General features: G+C 62.0%; 4 protein-coding genes across 8 annotated transcripts; all 4 read left to right on the top strand.

Annotated features, from left to right (window-relative positions):
• The first annotated feature begins 143 nt into the window (after positions 1-143).
• On the top strand, positions 144-2,975 carry DPM2 (dolichyl-phosphate mannosyltransferase subunit 2, regulatory). The gene is made up of 4 exons (XM_021551371.3): positions 144-212; positions 591-680; positions 1,742-1,844; positions 2,130-2,975. The coding sequence occupies exons 1-4, from the start codon at positions 210-212 to the stop codon at positions 2,186-2,188; spliced, it is 255 nt and encodes an 84-aa protein (XP_021407046.3). The 5' UTR covers positions 144-209; the 3' UTR covers positions 2,189-2,975.
• A 1,186-nt stretch (positions 2,976-4,161) lies between these two features.
• Positions 4,162-6,628, top strand: ST6GALNAC4 (ST6 N-acetylgalactosaminide alpha-2,6-sialyltransferase 4). Its single transcript, XM_077787941.1, has 6 exons — positions 4,162-4,215; positions 4,464-4,540; positions 4,786-4,950; positions 5,103-5,515; positions 5,636-5,743; positions 5,823-6,628. The coding sequence occupies exons 2-6, from the start codon at positions 4,529-4,531 to the stop codon at positions 6,010-6,012; spliced, it is 888 nt and encodes a 295-aa protein (XP_077644067.1). The 5' UTR covers positions 4,162-4,215; positions 4,464-4,528; the 3' UTR covers positions 6,013-6,628.
• Positions 6,629-7,407: 779 nt separating this feature from the next.
• Positions 7,408-10,479, top strand: ST6GALNAC6 (ST6 N-acetylgalactosaminide alpha-2,6-sialyltransferase 6). Of its 3 annotated transcripts, none has more exons than XM_021551303.3 (7): positions 7,408-7,563; positions 7,942-8,054; positions 8,867-8,925; positions 9,058-9,237; positions 9,399-9,796; positions 9,987-10,094; positions 10,174-10,479. In XM_021551303.3, exons 3-7 carry the CDS (start codon positions 8,911-8,913, stop codon positions 10,361-10,363), a joined length of 891 nt encoding a protein of 296 aa, XP_021406978.1. In that variant the 5' UTR covers positions 7,408-7,563; positions 7,942-8,054; positions 8,867-8,910; the 3' UTR covers positions 10,364-10,479. The 3 variants fall into 3 exon arrangements, with proteins under 3 accessions (XP_021406978.1, XP_021406979.1, XP_021406981.1); XM_021551304.3 differs by having other exon boundaries at positions 7,516-7,609; XM_021551306.3 differs by having other exon boundaries at positions 7,526-7,545.
• A 2,442-nt stretch (positions 10,480-12,921) lies between these two features.
• Positions 12,922-18,227, top strand: AK1 (adenylate kinase 1). 3 transcript variants are annotated; one of them, XM_021551485.3, is made up of 7 exons: positions 12,922-13,021; positions 14,249-14,342; positions 15,381-15,416; positions 16,528-16,691; positions 16,891-17,007; positions 17,535-17,726; positions 18,006-18,227. In XM_021551485.3, the coding sequence occupies exons 2-7, from the start codon at positions 14,333-14,335 to the stop codon at positions 18,069-18,071; spliced, it is 585 nt and encodes a 194-aa protein (XP_021407160.1). In that variant the 5' UTR covers positions 12,922-13,021; positions 14,249-14,332; the 3' UTR covers positions 18,072-18,227. The 3 variants fall into 3 exon arrangements, with proteins under 3 accessions (XP_021407160.1, XP_021407158.1, XP_021407159.1); XM_021551483.2 differs by having other exon boundaries at positions 12,951-13,021; positions 14,300-14,342; XM_021551484.3 differs by lacking the exon at positions 12,922-13,021 and adding an exon at positions 14,063-14,103 and having other exon boundaries at positions 14,300-14,342.
• Positions 18,228-19,324: the final 1,097 nt, after the last annotated feature.

Raw genomic sequence — 19,324 nt, 5'->3', positions numbered from 1 at the left:
TCCGTTCCCGCTCCGTTCCCGCCCCGTTCCCGCCGCTCTCTCCGAGCGTTTCGCGGCTCCGGGAGGTGACGGGGCTGGGGGCGGGGCCTCGCGCGCGCCCCGCCCACCGCCGCTGCCGATTGGCCGCTCCCGGGGCGGGGTTGGCGGGCCGCTCGCTGATTGGTGGCCGCGCCGGAAAGGCGGGGCCGGCGGGCGGCGGCGGCGGCGCCATGGTGAGTGCGGGCCCGGCCCGGAGCGGCGCGGGAGGGAGGGAGGGGGGCAGGCTGGGTCCGTCGGTCCCTGCTCGGCACCGGGGGCTTGGGCTGAACCGCGGCCCGGAGCCCTCGCGAGGCTCCCGCCTCTGCGGAGAGAGCGGCCCGGCCGCCTCCCGGGAGCGGCCCTTGGGGTGCGGTGTTACCTGGCCGGGGGAGCTCCCGCGGCCCGGCCCGGCCCGGCACGGCACGGCACGGCCGCCCGCGCTGGCGCATCCGCCGCGGTCTCCTCCCCGCGGTGCCCTGCCCCTTTGCCCGGTCGCGGCAGCAGCCGCAGGTGCCCTGAGGCGCTCCGGCACAGGCGCTGCCGGGGATCCCGCGCTGCCTCTCCCTTTGCAGGCCACAGCGACGGACCAGCTGGTTGGGTTCGGCTTGGTCGCCTTCAGCCTCGTCCTCTTCGTTTACTACACCCTCTGGATCATCGTACTGGTACGGCTTCCTCTGGCCAATGTAATCCCAGTCACGCCATACTCAAGTGTTTCCCCGGCCTTTGTTCAGGTGATGATGTGTCTGTGTGCCCGAAGGGCTCTTGCCTTTGGGTTAAAAATTTCAGGGCAGGTCTTCCTCTGTGCGCTGGCACTGTCCTTATCCCATCTGGGTGTTCCTGGCCTTGCCTGGGCAGCACCAAACATTGATCGTGGTGCCCACCTGCTGTTCCAAGATGGGCTGATGAGCCAGGGCTGGATGAGCCATTGGGAAGAGCTGAAGCCTGGCCCTGATGGAGGTGTAGTCATCAATGTTCACATTTGCATCCCCCAGATTCCTGGTTCTGGTGGGAGATGACAGAGGAAAACATAGAAAGAGACAAATCTTACCAAATGTGTAAGGGAAGAGAAGAGTTTAGGGAATGCAGGGCTCTGGGAAAGTGATTGTGAGGCTGCCCAGTTCTGGAGACACATCAGCTGAGGTCATTAGTGATTTTCTCCCTGGAAAGAACCTTCTCCCCATGAGCTTTCCAGGTGTGAGAGGCCAGGTTCAGTCTGAACTCCCAGCAGCTTCCCCTCCAACTCCAAGCGATTTGAATTCCCCTTTTGTATCTGCTCGCTCTGCTGCCCCGTCCATATCTGTGCTCCCGGCATTCCCAGAGCTGCAGGAGCATTGGCTGCTGTTGGGAATCCTCACAGTGCTCCCTAGCGTCCAGAGCCTTCCACTGGCCTCTGCAGGGCGATCCTGCTGGGATAACCACGGAGCAGAGCCGGTGGCAGCTGCTCCTTTCTGCAGGGACAGAGGGATTTGCTGTATTGTGCACCAGCAGCTCTGCCCACCCCGAGCCCCCGGGGCTGTGGGACCCTGTGCCAGCCCCATAGCCCCCCCCCCATTATCCACTGAACACCAAAACCTTCATTTTGTCTCTGTGGCTGAGCCACCTGCAGCTCTGGGCACCCTTTTTTAGCCATCTCACAGCAGGTATTTCCATGTTTCTCCCAAAACCTCGAGGCTGCACTCGAGGTGTTGTGCCCACCTGTTGACACCCCTCTGTGTCCCTGCAGCCCTTCATCGACAGTGACCATGGGATCCACCAGTATTTCCTGCCTCGGGAATATGCAGTTATCATCCCTGTGGCAGCCGGGCTCCTGCTGCTGCTATTTATAGGTGAGAGTTATTGCTGTGGTTCTAATTAGAAACTTCTAAATTAGGAAGAGAGAAGAGGGTTGCTACTGGTTTAGCTAACGTGTGACACTTACACTCTCTGTGGTTACTGTTGCAGCTTCGCCTGGCACAGGGACTTGGGGCTGCTTGTGATTTTTGGCTGTTTGAGCCTCTGGACAGCAGAATTGTCTTTCTCTCTCTGCTGAGATTCCGTTTCTCATTGCCAGGTGTTGTAGAAGGGCCTGGAATTAAGTTTCCTACCTCAATTGGTTCTCTCTCTCTTGGCAGGTGTTTTTATAATGTTTGTCATGTGGAAGAGCAGGAAACATGCCAAGAAATCAGACTGAAGGCCTGGCTGAGGAGATGAAGAGGTGCCCACGCTGCAGCATCATAGCCAGGAAAAGACTTTTCCTGCAGCTCCAGGCAGACATCTCCAAGGTGCCCAGCACTGAGCTGCTCCCACGTTCCCTCCTGCAGAGACTAAACCTGTAGTTTACAATTCACTGACCAAAGAGAAGCAGGATTCATCCAAGGCTCATCAAGCGAGGGACCAGAGCCCCTGCTGAGGGACCTGCTCCCCAGCTGGGGCTGCCCTGCCCACTCTGGGCACTCCTTCCCCTCAGCTCTGGCTCAGCCCAGTAGTTGTTCCTTCTGGGAATTTTATTTAAAAGTTTACCTACAGTTTGTGGGATTTTTTTCATTCTAGTATGAAAGGAGAGAAATGAGACTTTGGGCTTGCTAAGGACAGGTTTTCCTTCTCCATTTGCTTCTGGAAAGACTAATCACAGTGCTGGGGGCTCTTGCCCTTCTGAAGAGGGACTCCCATGAGGCTGGGTATGCAGAGGGAGCAGGGACAGTGCTGCCCCATGTCCCACCCAGCTGAGGGGGTGGCGAGGAATTGTCCTGGATCACAGGGAAGTGCTGGGTGTGGTTCCCATCACAGCTCTCAGTCCTGGCTGGATTCCTGCCCTGGACGAGGCTCCATGTGCCAGCCAGGCTGGGGCTGAGCAGGCAGGTGTGGAGGCAGTGTCCTGTCCCCGGGGTTTTTCCTCTCCTGGCAGCAGCTGCTGCCCTGGCAGCTCCCCTGGAGCACAGCAAGCAGCATCACCCTCAATAAACGTCTGTAAGTCTCGCTCCCTGTCCTCTGCCCATGCCACAGGGTGCCACAAGCCTGCCAGGGTGGGTTCAGCTGCATGGCCTGGGCAGTGCATGACATCCTGCTGAAAAGGTCCTGCTGGTGAGGTCAGGCAGGGAAGCACCAGAGACAACCTGGCCAGACTTTGTGCTGCCTCTGCCATTCTTGGGGATGCTGTACCCTGCCTGGGGAGGGCAGATTTAGGGCACTCTAACCCTTCATGCATGTACTGTGAATTTCCTGCCAGCAGCATGCCCCACAGCCTCCCATCCTGCCTGGGGTGATGCTGGTGGCTTGAGAACACCCCGAGGGCCACAGCTGAGCCTGGCTGCAGGAGCCAGCAGAGGGTCCAGAGGTGAGGCTCTGGCTGCAGGTTTGTTTCCAGCTCTTGCAGAGGCTGCCAGGACATGCTGAGCTGTCAAATTCCCTGCTGCTCACCTGCTGGCCGGGGCTCAGCCCACCCTACAAGGGTGGTTCTGGGCTGGGGCAGAAGGAATCAGAGGGTGGAAGAATTCAGTGGTGACTGAGCAGCTGCCGGTGTGACCGCCCCCTCCAGCCTTGCTTCCTGTGCAGGAGCCCAGTGGTGTCCCTGTCATTTCCTCTCCGTTTTCAGGCCTGTTCGGGACAGTGTGGGGGATTGGTTTCAAGGTTACATCTCATGTTTCTTAATCTCCAGTGGGAGAAATCCAGTGCCCCCCCTGCCCCGGGCCAGCGGGCAGCTCGCTCTGGGGACACTTCCCATGGGTGCTCCGGCTTGGCCCTGGCAGGACGGGCTGCAGGTGATGGGGGCAGCCCCTGGGGCCATTGGATGGGGTCTGGGGTGCCAGGGTGTCCCCTGCCCTGGTCCCGGTCCTGAGCCGTTCGGGACCCTCGCGGTGTCCCTGGGCTCATCGGGAGCTGCTGCTGCCCGGAGGGGACAGGGGGGCTGCAGAGCTGAGGGAGCCTGAGAGGGCAGAGCCAGAGGGGGAAGGAGCCGTGGGGTCGCTCCCGAGGCACAGGGCAGGGAGAGAGGCGGGGATCGGTACCGGGACACAGGAGCTGGGCGCGGGGCCGGTCCCGGTGCGCGGGCACGAGCCCGCGGGCGGGCGCGCTCCCGGGGAAGCGGGGTCGCGGGGCGGGGCGGGCGGCCGGGGGCGGTCCCGGTGCCGGTTCCGGCCGTGCCCGCTCGGCTCCGCCCCGCCGCGGCCCACCGGCCGCACTCCGGGCGGGATGCGGGACCCGCCGGTGGCTCCCGGCTCGGTGAGTGGGGCCAGCACCGGGAACCGGGGACGCCGCGCCGGGGGAACGCCCCGGCCCCGGCCCCGGCCCGGCGGGGCGGCACCCGCGGAGGCACGGGGGGAGCTGGACTGCACATGTGGGGGACCCCGGGGAACGGGAATGAGAGTGCGTGGGGGGATCCCGGTAGCGGCCTCGGGGAAGTCCCGGCACGAGGCGTGGCGGGGATCCCGCTAGGCGACCTCGCCCCGCTGAGCCCGCTCCGCTTGCAGGGTGCGAGCCCCCAGCCTCCCGGTGACCCCCGGACCCCGCCCGGGGGCTCGCCAGCCCCCCGAGGATGAAGATGCTGGTGAGTACCGCTGGGGCCGGGCGAGGGGCCGGAGGGGCTGAGCCCGGTGCCCGCGGGCGGCACGGAGCCCGTAGGGTGTGCGAGCATCGCCGCTGCAGGGAGCGAGCCGGGCCCGGCACCGCTCCGCCAGCACACCTCAACACCCTCCGAGGGGAAACTCCCTCTTGGCCACGGGGCCACCGGCATCCGGCGCGGGGCCGGTGCACGGGGACAGGCCCGGAGAGCTCCCCCCGCTCTGCTTCCAGGTCCGGCTCTTCCTGACGCTGGTGTGCGCGGTGGTGGCCGCCGTGCTGTACATCCTGCTCTGCTACCACGGGCAGCCCTGCTGCTCGGCCCCGGGGCTGCGGGACAGCCCCACCGCCTCCAGCGTCCGCAGCTTCCAGGGCTACAGCCGCGTTCCCGACGGGAAGGTGCGTGGGGATGCGGCAGCGCTGGGACCGGTGGGGCGGCTCGGCCCACCTGTGCCTCAGTTTCCCTGTCCTTTGGGAAGGGCAGGAAGGGGCTGAGGTGTATCCAGCTGCTGCGGGAGGGAAGGAGGAGCTGACGGCGTGTCTCCCCACAGCCGCTGGAGCGAGCGCTGTGCCGCCACTGCGCCATCGTCTCCAGCTCGGGGCAGATGCTGGGCTCGCGGCTGGGACGGGCCATCGACGGGCAGGAGTGCGTCCTGCGCATGAACCATGCTCCCACCAGCGGCTACGAGCAGGACGTGGGGGCACGCAGCACCATCCGGGTGGTCTCGCACACCAGCGTTCCGCTGCTGCTGGGCAACCAGCCCTACTTCTTCCAGCAGTCACAAGAGACCCTTTACTTCATCTGGGGGCCGGCAAAAAAGATGAATAGGGAGAAGATGGGCTCAACCTACCAGGCGCTGGTCAAGGTGATGGAGAAATACCCCCAGCTGCAGATCTATACCCTGACGGAGGAGAAGATGACGTACTGTGACGATATCTTCCAGAATGAGACAGGGAAGAACAGGTACTGCTGGCTTCTGAGGAGGCCCATCACGTACCACCTGTCCCCACATTGAGTACCCATAGTGTGGGAGGGCCAGCAGCACAGTGCCACCCACTCCAGTGTGACCACCATGCTTTGCAGGATGAAATCCGGCTCCTTCCTGAGCACGGGCTGGTTCACCATGATCCTGGCCATGGAGCTGTGCGAGCAGATCTGTGTCTTTGGCATGGTCAGCGACAGCTACTGCAGGTGTGGGGGGTGGCTGGGCAGATGTGGGGTGGTCCGGTGTCCCCCCAAGTCTCACACTCACCCTGTCCCCTCCTGCCAGGGAAAAGAACCACTCCAGCGTGCCGTACCACTACTTTGAGAAGGGCCGGCTGGACGAGTGCAAGATGTACCTGATGCACGAGCAAGCTCGCCGTGCTGGGCACCGCTTCATCACCGAGAAAGCCATCTTCTCCCGCTGGGCCAAGAGGAGGAACATTGTCTTCAACCACCCATCCTGGGCGGGCAGGTAGAGCGCCAGCCACAGGGTGAGGCAGCAAGAACCTCAGCGGCCGGGCAGCTTCCATCCTGCAGCAACATGTCTTAGCTCTGCCAGTGGCATGGTTGGACACCTTTTGCCAAGACCTGGAGCAGGGAGTCTCCGTCTCTGCAGCAGCACTGCCTGTTTCCCCAGCTGGTGGATGAGAACCCCCTGTTGATATATGGGGAGCATGAGCTGGACCCATGCAGTCCCACCAGCTCCAAACACCTGCCTGGATGGACCCAGGGAGACCTGGTTTTCTGCTCTCTCTACTAGGAGGAATATTTAGTGCAGGATTAGACATTCTGCTGGACTCCAGCAGGACATGGGGCAGAAATGCTCAGCCCCACCAGGGCCACAGACTTGTGCCTCTCACAGGGACGAAGCTCTACTGTAGTCCTCGTCCTAGTTGTTGCCCTCTGGACAGTGCTGGGTGTGGGGTGCAGGCAGCTGGATCCAGGCTCTGCCTTCTGCTGCTTGGTGCCTGCATCCCCTCAGCTGGGAAGCCCTGGAGCCACATGTGCCCTAGGGACTGTGAGTTGCCTTGTCACAAGTGTCCTTGAATTCAGACCAAAGTAAATGTGGCCATTAAAATTGTTTTTAATTCAGTGGTGCCCCTTGCTGTGCCCCTTGTGGCTGTAGGACAGGACAAGGAGTGAGGGAGGGGGGATACTCAACACCTTATGACAGGCTGCCAGGCTATAAATAATTGGGAGGTGACAAGTGGGTAGAGCTGAGCCTAAACATGAAAGAGGGTGCTGAAAGCAGTTGAGGTTATTTGGGAACCAGCAGCTGCATCTACGTAGGATGGGTGCTGGGTCTGGCGTGATCCTCAGTCCCACAGGGCTCAGTGCTGCTGGGCTGTCACACAGCACTGGCAGCTCCCATGTCCCTGGAGAGATGGGACATGCCATGGGCAAGTGCGTGGCCCTGAGCCCACAGCAGTCCTTTGAACATATAAACACATGCCGCATGTTTGGGTGGGTCTGGTGCTGTCTCAGGGATGAGAGGAGGAGCAGAGATGCTGGGGCACAGTGAGGAGCGAGTGGTCCAAGACCTGGGGGTGCTGCAGTGTAGCTCAGCAGAGGAGCCCAAGGAACTCTGCCTGCTGTCTCATCTTCCACAGCCCTACGCAGGGCAAGGCATCACCGGCACAGCGGAGCCAGAATCGCTCTGGAGAGGCGTCAGGGATGCAGGTCCCTGCCGGCGGTGGAGCTCTTCCCCAGAGCGGGCCCCGAGCTGCCGGGCCAGCGCGGGGGAGAGCTCGGCATGCCAGCAATGCGGCGTGCTGCTCCTGGCACAGCGGGCAGGCTGGCCCCGGGCCCCTGCCCGCACCGGGCACCGGGGGATCAGTCCCGGTCTTTCCGGTGGCTCTCCCGATCCGGGAGGGCGGCACTGGGATCCGGCGGCTCTCTCGGTGCGGGGAGGCGGCGCTAGGACCCGGCGGTGCTCCCCCACCCCGGGAGGGCGGCACTAGGACCCGGCCTGGGCGGGGGCAGCGGTTTCGGTAACGACAGCCGTAACGGTAGCGGCATCGGCAGCGGTATCGATATCGGCAGCGGTACCGGGGCGCACTGCGGGCCGGAGCGGTCGGTGGACCTCCCCGCCGGGCCCGTTCAGCCGGTGCAGGGGCGGAACGCGCCGTGGCCGGGCGGGGAAGCGGCCGCTGCCCCCGGGGCCGGCGCAGAGGGATGGAGGGGTGGGAAGGGTCCGGCTCCCCCCCGTGTCGCCGCGGCCGCTGCCGGTGGCGGTGGCGGGGGGATGCTCCCCGGGGCGCGGGAGGACTCGCGCGTAGGAGCGGCGGGAGGTTCGCACCCCGGGCCGGGCGGGTTTTCCGTTCCCGGAGGGCGGCAGGGTTCGCATCCGGGGCTGGGAGATCCCCGGCGGAGGAGGGGGGGTCTGAAGCAGCCTTCTCCCGCAGAGCGGCGATGTGAGCCCCGGTGCCGGCCATGGCCGAGCCCGCTGCAGGGGCCGGGCAGCGCCCGCCGCCCGCGGGGCGCAGGAGGTGGCGGACTCCATGAGAGCCCCCGGCAGGTGAGGCTCCCTGTGCCCCCACATGGCCCGAGACTGTGGAGGGAGCCACGAGGGGTCCGGGAGCGGGGGTCCCACCGCGTCCCCAGCCCTCGCACGGTGAAGCCCCTCAGCATCACCACGCCGGGCATGGCCTGGGCGCCCCGGGCAGGCTGGCACCTTCTGGCACCACCCCCGGGCCTGGGAGCGTTTCGAGGTGTCAGCTCCCCCCAGGGGTAGATCTCAAGCTGTTGCATAATTTTCCTTGTGACAATTAGTAAAGAGGTTTCAGTGGTTTTTAATTTCCATTTGCTTGGAGCGCTCCGGGAATGGCTGGGGCTCATTAACCAGGGCTCCCAAAACTAAATTGGGTCAGTCCACTTTGAGTGGAAATTCGAGTGGGTTCTGGGGCTGGAGAGATCCCTGCAACCCTGCTGGATGCAATCCCATGCATGCACTGAGTGGGTTAGGTCTCATTTCCTTCCATTCCCTCTTGATCCAAGGCTTCTGTGGCGGTGGTTTTAATGGAATTTCTCTGCACGTGCAGCAGGTTGACCCTCCCTAACCCTGCGGTTTGAGTGGTTTCATCCCCACGAGGGGAGGATAATCCTCCCTGGACCCGGTTTAACGTGGGGATTCCCCAGGCATAAGTTGCGGCTGGGTTTGGCTGTTCCACACCCCGGAGTCTGCCCAGCCTCTGTCAACAGCATTTCTTTTCCCCTCATAAATTCCGGGGGAATGTTCTCATCTTCAGAGGGGGACCTGGAGACTCATCCCGTGTACCCTGGCAGCCTGGGGGCGATGGGCCAGGCTGGGGGTGACCACATGCCTTGCAGGTGCTCGCGGGACGATCGCTGTGTGCTGAGGCTGGCACGGAGACATGAGTGGCAGCACGGTGAGTGCCAGAAAATCACCTCGGGGACCACCTGGGGACAGCAGGCATCCTGCTGGAGATGCCTTGGGAGTGGGGTGGATGCCGACCCCCGTGGGGTGGGGGCAGCGGCTGATGCTCTCCCCCCGCCCGCAGAGCCAGCGCGCCGCCGCCCTGGGGGTCCTCTTTGCCCTGATCATGTTGCTGATCATCTACAGCTCCGGCAACGGGAGCGAGGTCTTCCCCTACAGCCGCCTGCGGGGCAGAGCCCGCCGGCCCCCCGACCTCAAGAAGTGGGGGGTGAGAAGCGGGTACCTGCCTGTCTGCGGGAACAAGGTACGGGCTGGGCAGCAGGGCCGGGCCTGGGCGGTGACACAGGGTCTGTCCCTCTGCTGGCACCCAGCCAAACTGTCCCCTCCCGAGGACAGTGGCAGGGAACAGTACCCTGTCCACGGAGACACCAAAAGTCACCTGCTGACGGCACTTGTCATCACCAGACCCTGACTGCCCGCTGCCACCAATGCGTCATTGTCACCAGCTCCAGCCACCTCCTGGGCACCCACCTGGGCACGGCCATCGACGGGGCTGAGTGCACCATCCGTATGAACGATGCTCCCACCACGGGCTACAGTGCTGATGTGGGCAACAAGACCAGCTTCCGCGTGGTGGCCCACTCCAGCCTCTACCGTGTCCTCAAGCGGCCCCAAGAGTTCGTCAACAAGACCCCAGAGACCATCTTCATCTTCTGGGGGCCGCCCACCAAGATGCAGAAGAGCCTCCTGAAGATCATCCAGCGCGTTTGCGCCTCGTTCCCCAACATGACAGCCTACGTTGTCTCCCCCGGCCGCATGAAGCAGTTTGATGACTTGTTTCGGGGAGAGACAGGGAAGGACAGGTACCTCAGAGCCGCCTCTTTTGCTGTGTCCCCCTTTCTCCAGGTTCCCAAGACACAGCTGACTCTTGGAGCTGCTTCACGGGCTGCAGCATTAAGCTGGGGGTCCGTGAGGCACGCTGGGGACACTAAGGGGGTCCTTTATCCACATCACCTCCCCCCTGTCATCCTTCCTGTTGTTTTTGCTCCCCAGGGAGAAGTCTCGCTCGTGGCTCAGCACTGGCTGGTTCACCATGGTGATCGCGGTGGAGCTGTGCGACGCCATCCACGTCTATGGCATGGTGCCACCCAGCTACTGCGGGTGAGGAGACCCCCAGGCGCCCACCCCAGCGCCCTGACCCCACCATGGGGCTCACCCAGTGTTTCTTTCCCCACTGCAGCCGCCACCCCCCGCCCCGCCGCCTGCCCTACCACTACTACGAGCCCAAGGGCCCCGACGAGTGCACAACCTACATCCACAACGAGCGGAGCCGCCGGGGCAACCACCACCGCTTCATCACCGAGAAGAGGGTCTTTGCCAGCTGGGCCAACCTCTACAACATCACCTTCTCCCACCCCACCTGGACCTAGGGGCTGCCCCATGCCTGCTGTGCAGACCCCTGCAGCTGGGATGGATGGGGGCTCTCCTGCATCCCCCTGGGAGTGGTGGGATCCTGGCATCAGGTGCCACCAGCTGCCTCCCACAGGACCACTGCTGTTGTGCGTGGTGGCTCCTTGCACCTGGGATGTGGTGGGGTTTGAGCTGGTATTTGGGGACCAGGTGATGAATGTAAGATATGGGGTGTCCCCCCTCCGTGTGCAGGATACTTGGCCATGATATCCTGCCCCATCCTGGTCCGTGCACATTGCAGCCCCTGTGAGGCTATAGGGGGGTTCCAGGACTCCTCGGCTCCGTTTTGGTTTGCACCACTTCTGGGGTCACCACAGAGACTCTTCCCCCCAGCAGTCTGGGTGAGGAGACCCCCTTTTGGAGCTCAGCCCCCCCAGCCCCTCATCCCAGTCCTCAGTCATCCTTTCCACAGCAGAACCCCACAGTTTTTGGTGGGACCCCATGGGGGTGACATTATCACCCTCCCTGTCCCAGAACCCCAGAAACACCAGCCCCTCCCAGCACCACTGCGCCCCACACTGCCAGAACCCTTTCTAACTGAAAGATGGGATTTTTGGGAGCTTTTTGGGGGTTTTGGGTTTTTTTCTCCCTGCTTCTAATCCTGGGGTTTCTACTTGGGTTTCCTGGACAAAGGAGTCAGCAGGGGCTGCTCATTATTGGAAACAAAGGGCCAGTAGCTGCCTATAAACAATTTAAAAGTGGGCAGGTAGTGGGGGGCAGTGGTGCCTCTTGGCACCCTCTGGCTGGGACAGGACTTTGTTACTAATTTCTCAGCAGCAGAGAAGTTGATCTGGGGAAAGCACCCAAATGTGGTGTGTTTGGGAGCTGAGCCTTGGCAGGAATCCATTCCTCAGTTTCCCTCTGGCTGTGGCTGGGGTTTTGAGGGGCTCAGTGCTGGGGGAAGCAGTGGGACATCCATGTTTTGTAATTGTTTGTACAGGAATAAATATTGCTGCAGTCTGTTACCTTGAGCCTGGCTCTGGAGGGGTTTTTGGGGATGATGGCAGTGACCCCCAGCAATACTGTCCCTGGGCACACAGGAGGGTGCTGCAAGGTGGCAGCAGGTCCAGGTGGGATCCATGTCCAGTCCCTGGCTGACTCCAGCTCTGGCAGTGACAGAGCTTGTGTCCCCCTCAGCCAGGTGCCCTGGGGTCACAGGGTCTCTGCAGTCCCAGAGGAGGAGGAAGGGCAGTAAGTGCGAGGACTGGGAGATCACCGTTTCCTGTCACAGTCTGGTGCCACAGAAGGACGTTGCCATGAGATGGGCACAGAAGGGAGCAGCACGATGGCACTGGCGCTGGGCCTGGCACATCAGGCAAGCTGTGGAGGGGCAGCTGCTCATACACATGGCACTGCTCAAACATCACCCCAACTCATGGGATAGACAGCATCTACAACCACCCAAGCCCCTCTTCCCCCTGCTGGATTCGTAAGAGGAATTTGAGATAAAATAAAGGTGGTACTATTGCCAAAGCATTATCTCAGATTAGGGGTGGTAAACAAAACTGTGGGAGAAGAATGTGTCACTGATAATGATACAAAGAATCCACAAGGAAAGCCAGCCAGGTAACTGGTGGATGGGATCTGCTCCAGCTGGGTAGAAGGTAATTCTGGCAGGGGGAGAGCGAAACCATGGACTCAGTGGAAGAGAGACAGCGTGGGATTAATAACATTAGAAGAGAGGGAATCCTCTAACCAATGGAATAAAGGAACTGTGTAGCCAATGAGCATTAATGTCTTCATTGCAAAAATGTATAAATAGTGAGAAGTTTTCAACAACCTTGGGACCCTCATCACGACCAGGGTGAAGAAGGACCAACACGATGCTGTGGGATCCACAGATGGTGACAATATTCTGCTTGACCAATCTCTCTCTCTCCCCCACACATGCAGTCCCTCTTTTCTATTTCTTTCTCTACCTCATATTTTATTGTTAAATAAAATCTGTACTATTGGGCTTGGAATTCGGCATCTCTCACTGAGCAGATGTGAACAAGGACACAACGCTCCCGGGGTTTTACACCCCCGGAGCTGAGGGAGAGGGGGTGTAAGCTGGAGGGTGGGGGCATGGGGACATAGGGATGGGATGGAGACATAAGGACATTAGGGACAAGGATCGTGACAGAAGGGATGGGAATGGGGACACGGGGATTGGATGGGGACATTAGGGATGGACACAGGGATGGGATGGGGGCTTGATATTAGGGACAGGGATGGGGACTTGAGAACGGGATGGGGGCAGAAAAGGAAGGTGACACATGGACAGTGACGCAAACAGCATTCCCCTCCGAGGAGCTGGGGGCGGAGGCGCCCCGGAGACCCCAGACCGGGCAGGGTGGGGGCTGCCCTCGCCGGCGGGCCCGGACCCCCCGAGCCTGCAGGGCCGAACCGCGTCCTCCCCGCCGTGTCCCCGCCGTGCCCCCTCCGTGTCCCCGCCGTGTCCCCGCCGTGCCACCGCCGTGCCACCGCCGTGCCGCGCTCCCGTCCCCGCCGCGCCGCCCGCTCGCGCCGCCGGTGCCGCGCGCTCCCGGCGTGCCCCGCGCGCCGCCGTGCTCTATAAATAGCGGTACCGGCGGGCCGGGCGGCGGGGCCGGGCCGTGCGGGACCCGCGGGGCCAGGTCGGTGCGGTGCGGTGCGGTGCGGTGCGGTGCGGTGCGGTGCGGTGCGGTGCGGTGCGGTGCGGTGCGGTGACACGGGGGTTGGTGCGGATCGGGTCGGGTCAGTGCGGGACACGGGACCCCGGTCAGTGCGGGGCCCGGGGCAGCGCGGGGCGCTTTGCTGGGCGCTTGCGAGGGATGGCGGGGGCACCGCAGGGGCGCTGGAGCCGCCCGGTGCGGGGGCTCGGGTCCCGGGGAGCGGCTGCTGGCTGCCGGTGCAGTGGGAGGGGTGGGCTGGAGCTGGCGCTGGGCTGAGGTCGCGGGGGCACCCCGGGGTGCAGCCCCCGATGCTTTGGCTGGGGGGTCACAAGGCCGCCCTGCAGCCCCTCCCCAGCCCCGACCCCAGCGCAGCCCCATCTCCCCCGGCCGCTCGCCGGCGCATCCCCCGCACCGGCACCGGCACCGCATTGGGTCAGGCACCCAGCCCGCAGCCCCGTCACCCCACCAGCACTGGCGCCAGCTGTCCTGGGTGTCAGCACCCCCGCAGTTAGGGACCCGGGGGTCCTGCCTTCCCCACGCCCCGTGGGGGACATCTCGGGACTTTGTCCCCGCAGCGCTGGTGGGATGTGACCCGGTGCCGGTTTCAGTCCGGCCATTCTTAGCCGCTGCCCTTTCGAGGCTGTAACACGACCTGTCAGCGGCTGCGGGCTCCTCTGGCCACGGGATGCCCCCTCCCTGCACCCCGTCCAGCCGGTTCGGGGTGACGCACCGTGGCCAAGCAGGTCGGCAGCTGCGGGGCTGGGTGTGGGCAGGTGGGGTGGCCAAAGACGCCCTGGAGGTCCTGGGGGTGCAGTGGGGTGCTGCAACCCCCTCCTTAGGACCCCCCCCTAAAAGCAGCCCGTGGGGAGCTGGGGGTGCTGCCTCCATCACTCGGTGTTGTGGTGGCACCGGCCATCCCAAGCGGGTTTCCTGCTGTCAGGCAGCACCCCAGGCACTGGGATGTGGGCAGGGCAGGGGAGGAAGCCGGCAACGTCACCACGCGTCACTCGGCATGGGGATGCCCTTACCGCAGCCGGATGCGGAGGGTGACTGCTGGGAACCAGGTGAGTGATGGCCGCAGAAGCAGAGATCTCTCAGCTCCCTATTCCAGGGCTGAGCCAGGAGTTGTGTCTTCCGTCCCATCCCCCCAGCCTGGCCTTGGAGCTGGGCACCATCACGGCCAAAAAAGGAGACCCTTTTTCTTCCCAGACTCTTGGTGACCTGATGTGCTGAGTTGTTTATCCTGCTCTTTCCTGGCAGCCTTAAGTGCTCCTGTGCCTGGACCGCGGCACCATGTCGGCAGGTGAGTGATCCATCTCCCTGCATGCATTCCAACTGCATCCGTCCCCTCTGTGTCCTCTGCATCCATTCCCTCTGCATCTCCCTGTCTCCCTTGCATCCTTTTCCTTGCATCAATCCCCCCTGGAATTAATCCCCTTTGGTCCTCCCTGCATCCACCCCCTCTGCATCCCCCTTCCCTCCCTGCCTCTGCCCCCCTGCATTTGTCCCCGTTACGTGCAGCCCCTGGTCCTCTTTGCATTCCCCCCCTCCACGTGCCCCTGTGTCCTTGCCTCCCTCCCTTCTGTCCATCCCCCATGTCCCTCCAGCCCCCCCACATGCCCCACATCCCATTGGTCCCTGCCAGACACTTGGCTCCGTCCCCAGCTCTGGGGAGTGCTGGGTGCCAAGGAGTTGAAATTTCATCCAGCTGTAATCAGGAGATGGGAAAGTGGCCCCAGAGCAGCCCAACTTTATTTTTAGCTCTGCTTCCCCCTTCGGCATCACCCCCTGGCATCACCCCACACCACGGCTGGTGCACAGACTCCACAGGTGGTGAGAGCCCTGTGCCAGGGTGCTGGGCAGGGGACGGGCGCTCAGTGCCACTTGCACGTCGGCCACCAGTCCAGGGACTGATGCTGGGGTCCAGGGACTGCTGGGGTTGTGCCAGGTGCTCGAGGTGGCCGTGCCAAGCTGAGCCTGCCACGGCCCCAGTTAGCCCAGCGGGGTGAGAAGCCAGCCACAGGGATGGATGAGGCCAGTCCCTGCCTGCAGTGGAGCCATGGACAATGACCACCTCTGGGACACCACGTGGCACGGGAATTCCAGCCCCAGGCCAAGGTGCCATGGGGTCTTTGTGCTCAGACGTGGCCAGACATCCCAACCTGCCCAGGTGACCAGGACACACGTCTGCTTCCCTCTCCATCTTCCCCCCAGGACTCTCCTGGATCGGTCCCCTCTATCCCCAGGGATGCCTGCCCTGGATTTGGCACCCCCTGGGGACACCTCACTCCCTGATGGACCTTTTGGCTTTGGATAATTTTTTTTCCTTTCTTTTTTCCAGAAAAGCTCAAGCAGCACAAAATCATCTTTGTGGTGGGTAAGTCTGTGTCTGGGTCCTGTCACTGGTGGGGTCAGCCCAGGCCTTTTCCCTGTACCTCTAGGCTGGGGAAACAGGGCTGGAGGCTGAGACTGGGCTATTCCCAGGCACTGTGGGATGGCCGTGGCTCCAGCTTGGCTGCTCGAGTCCACGTGGGGTATGCTGGGACCAGGAGGGCACCTCTGGCCAGGCATGGGGTGGCAGCATTTGGGGTGATGTGACAGTAAACCCCTGGGAGGAAATGTGACAAAACCCTGGGTGGTGATGCCCTGGGTGCCATCAGGGTGTGGTGCCCATATGCCAATTCCCAGCAGCCCATGCCACTCCCAAGCATTTGGGAAACCTCAAGAGGAGCTCTGTCCATCCACTTGGTGCTGGGCTTGGGGACACCAAGTGACGTGTCACCGAGCTCTGGGGACTTGTGTGTGTCTGCGCTGCTGCTCCGTGTACCCCTCCCTCTCCTTACCCGTGGCTCGGTGTCAGAATCTGAGGTATTGATGATTCTGAAATTGTAGAAAGTCTCTGTCTTTCTGCCCCATTGCCAAAGAAGAAGCCATAATTGGTCTGTGCTGGTTCCCAGGTTTTTTATTCTGTTTATCTCTCACATATTCTGCTGCCCTGCCCAGCTCTGTCCTGCAGGGCAGCGTGTGGGGCTCTGCCCTCAGTGGGATGTGACAAACATTAAATACCAGAAACTCCCTGGGCTGGGTTTACAATAACGTGCCAATATCTGTCACCTACGTTGGACAGTGTGTCCCCAGCCTGAACCAACAGAAAAATGCCAACACCACAGTGAGATATGGAGGGCATGAAGAAGGAGAAAAAGGACAAGACACACCCAATTTCCTCCATCTTGTGCCCTTTGGACCCCTTATCTAGAATCCTAAAATTTTACTTTTGTACCCGTGCCACACTTAATTATTACTTATATCAAACACTCAGAGCTTGTAATTCATCCTGTAAGATTGAAAACTCTTTTCCATGGCCAGAGATCACAGGCAGTGTCTCTGGGGGCTCTGTCCAGGGGGGTTCCTGACCCCTGCCAGGGTCCCAGGGCAGCCAGAGGGAAGCCCTGGATTCCCACAGCTCAGGGCACACTCGTGCCTTGCAGGTGGCCCTGGCTCAGGGAAGGGGACACAGTGTGAGAAGATCGTGCAGAAGTATGGCTACACCCACCTCTCCACGGGGGACCTGCTGCGGGCAGAGGTCAGCTCGGGCTCGGAGCGGGGCAAGAAGCTGCAGGCCATCATGGAGAAGGGAGAGCTGGTGCCCCTGGTAAGTCCCTACCAGCACCAGCTGCCACATGGTGGGGTGTGGGGGTATCAGTGGGGCCACCACACTAATGGCTGGCACGTGGCTCAGGCATCTCTGGCCCTGCCGTCCCAGGGTGGGGTTTGCAGCGGGGACTGGGGATGCTGCCTGGGAGTCCTGTTGTCCCATACCAGCCGTGGCAGCTCTGTGCTCCCCGCTGCAGGACACGGTGCTGGACATGCTGCGGGATGCCATGGTGGCCAAAGCAGATGTGTCCAAGGGCTTCCTGATCGACGGATACCCCCGCGAGGTGAAACAGGGAGAGGAGTTTGAAAAGAAGGTGAGGAATGGTGCAGTGCTGTGCTATGCTGGGCCATGCCACACACCAGCTTAGCACAGGCACTCAATCCAGCAGCAGCCTGGGCTCCCCATCCCAGCAGAGATCACATCCCAGAAGGGTCCAAACTGGGCAGCAGGACCCCCTGCCTCGGGGACAGCCTGTGCCCAGAGCACAGTGGGAGGGACCAGGGTGTCCTCAGGCTGACAGAGCGTGTGACAACAGTGCTGACATGATGGTGATGGCAGAGAGCCAGGGTTTGGCTGCAGTGTCCCTTTGCCTTCCTCTGTGTGGCCCTGGAGGCCACTGGAACAGTGTCCTGGTGGCTCCCAGACCAAAGTGGTGGGAGGCAGGAGATGGTGTGGGAACATCCCTGTGTCCTGCTCACCCCCAGACCCCTGTGGAGGGAGGCAGAGGGTGGTGTGGGGACATCTGTGACTGACCCTCATGCTGACCACCACAATCCTGCCAAAGCAAACCAGAGCCACGCCAACTCAGTGTGCTGACAGCCACGTCCCCTCTGTCCACAGATCGCGCCCCCCACGCTGCTGCTCTACGTGGATGCGGGGAAGGACACAATGGTGAAACGCCTGCTGAAGCGAGGAGAGACCAGCGGGAGGGTGGATGACAACGAGGAGACCATCAAGAAGCGTTTGGAGACCTACTATAAGGCCACTGAGCCTGTCATTGCCTTCTACCAGAGCAGAGGCATCGTCCGCCAGGTAAGCGGGAATGCGGCTGAGGCCAGCCCCACAGCTTGGGGCTTGTGTCCCAGGGGAGGGGAAGTGATGGATGGGGATGATGAGGGAAGCAGGAAAACTCAATCCTGCCTAGTTTGGGGTGGGCCTGACCCCTCTCATTCCCGACACAACCCCCTCCAAGGATGGCTCACTTCTTTGTGGTCTCTTCACCCATGGCCAAAATGCATCCTTGGGAGAGTTCCAGTTGCTCTCGAGGGAGAGCCCTTGGGCAAGTCCCCCAGCTAACCCCTCTGTACCCAGCTCAACGCCGAGGGCTCTGTGGAGGAGGTTTTCCAGCAGGTCTGCACCCACCTCGACTGCCTGTAACCGAACCCCCAGCCCCAAATCCCCCCGGTGCACTCCAGCAGAGACAGCGGAAGCGGCTTTATCCTGTTTTCGTGGACGGAGCCGTGCGGAGGAAATTTCAAGGACATTGTGTTTGGCTCTTTCCCGTCTCTCCCCAGTAAAGTTCACTTTAATGAATCCAGACTTTATCTTTTTCTTCTGTCGCAGGAAATGAGTTTTTCTTTCCAGCGTTTTGGTTTTTTTTTTTTTTCTCTCCCTCTCTGTCCTCCCCCCAGCCCCTCTGGAGCTGATTAAGGGCAGGAAGTGGGTGTTTATCCCGCCGGGGCAGCGGGATGCTGCGCTCAGAGGAAGGGAGGGAGCATCCCAGCCACTCGCCCCGGCTTCCCAATCCGTGGCCTGGAGGGAGCCTGCGCCTGCATCCTCCAGCCAGTCCTGGCTGCCCTCGTTCTGTCCCTATTTCTGAACCCCCTTGTGCTCTGGGTGTGTCTCCGGACACACAGGCAGCTTCTGAGTCGTGTCCTGCACATGCGTCTCAGCACTCCCACTGCCTGCCAGCGGCTGGAGGCGACCGGATTCGGGATGGGGATTTCCACCACTTTCATGCCTTGGCATTTCCTTGTTTCTGTTGGCTGTCAGGGTTTTTTGGGGTACGCAGTGGCTGCACGGTGATGGTTTGTGGTGGCACAATGCCCTGGAGTGGGGTGTTCCCTGTCCTGCTGTGCCCGGACTCTCACAGCCTGGACACTCACTGCTCAGCCCCAACCCCAGGGGATAAGGAATATGCTGGGGACATACAGACGAGCCCAGCCACCAGGCTGGGTGTCCTCCTGGCTGGGTGCCCTCATGGTGGTGAGTCACAGGACCCCAACAGACATTTGGGTGGGGGTGCTGGTGTGGGGGATGTGGGGGCTCCCCAGCACCCACAGAACCACACAGGCACAGCACCATAGCAGAGGGGCTGCAGTGGAGCTTGGGGGTGGTTTCTACCCAGCCACAGTGAGGGCAGGAGGTAGCACAGCTCCAACCCCAACAGGGCCCCCCACCACTTACTTTTGGGCTGCCGGGAGCTGGGCACAGAGCCAGGGCGCTGGGAGGGCAGGAGGGGCGGCAGCGTTGGGGTCAGCCAAGGCCACGAGGCCAAGGAGTCAGAGTGGAGAAAGGAAGCCAGCAGGGAAAAAACAAAACTCTCCGAGACGAAAACCCAAACTCACCAGTCAGCCCGACGTCAGCCCCGTGCTCCGGGGCCACGAGCCGTGGGCAGAGCCTGGGGCACT

The sequence above is a fragment of the Lonchura striata genome, chromosome 22, assembly GCF_046129695.1.
Source record: "Lonchura striata isolate bLonStr1 chromosome 22, bLonStr1.mat, whole genome shotgun sequence".
Classification (NCBI taxonomy): domain Eukaryota; kingdom Metazoa; phylum Chordata; class Aves; order Passeriformes; family Estrildidae; genus Lonchura; species Lonchura striata.
Note: the sequence above shows the minus strand (reverse complement) of the source record. Positions and strands in the feature narration are given on the sequence as shown.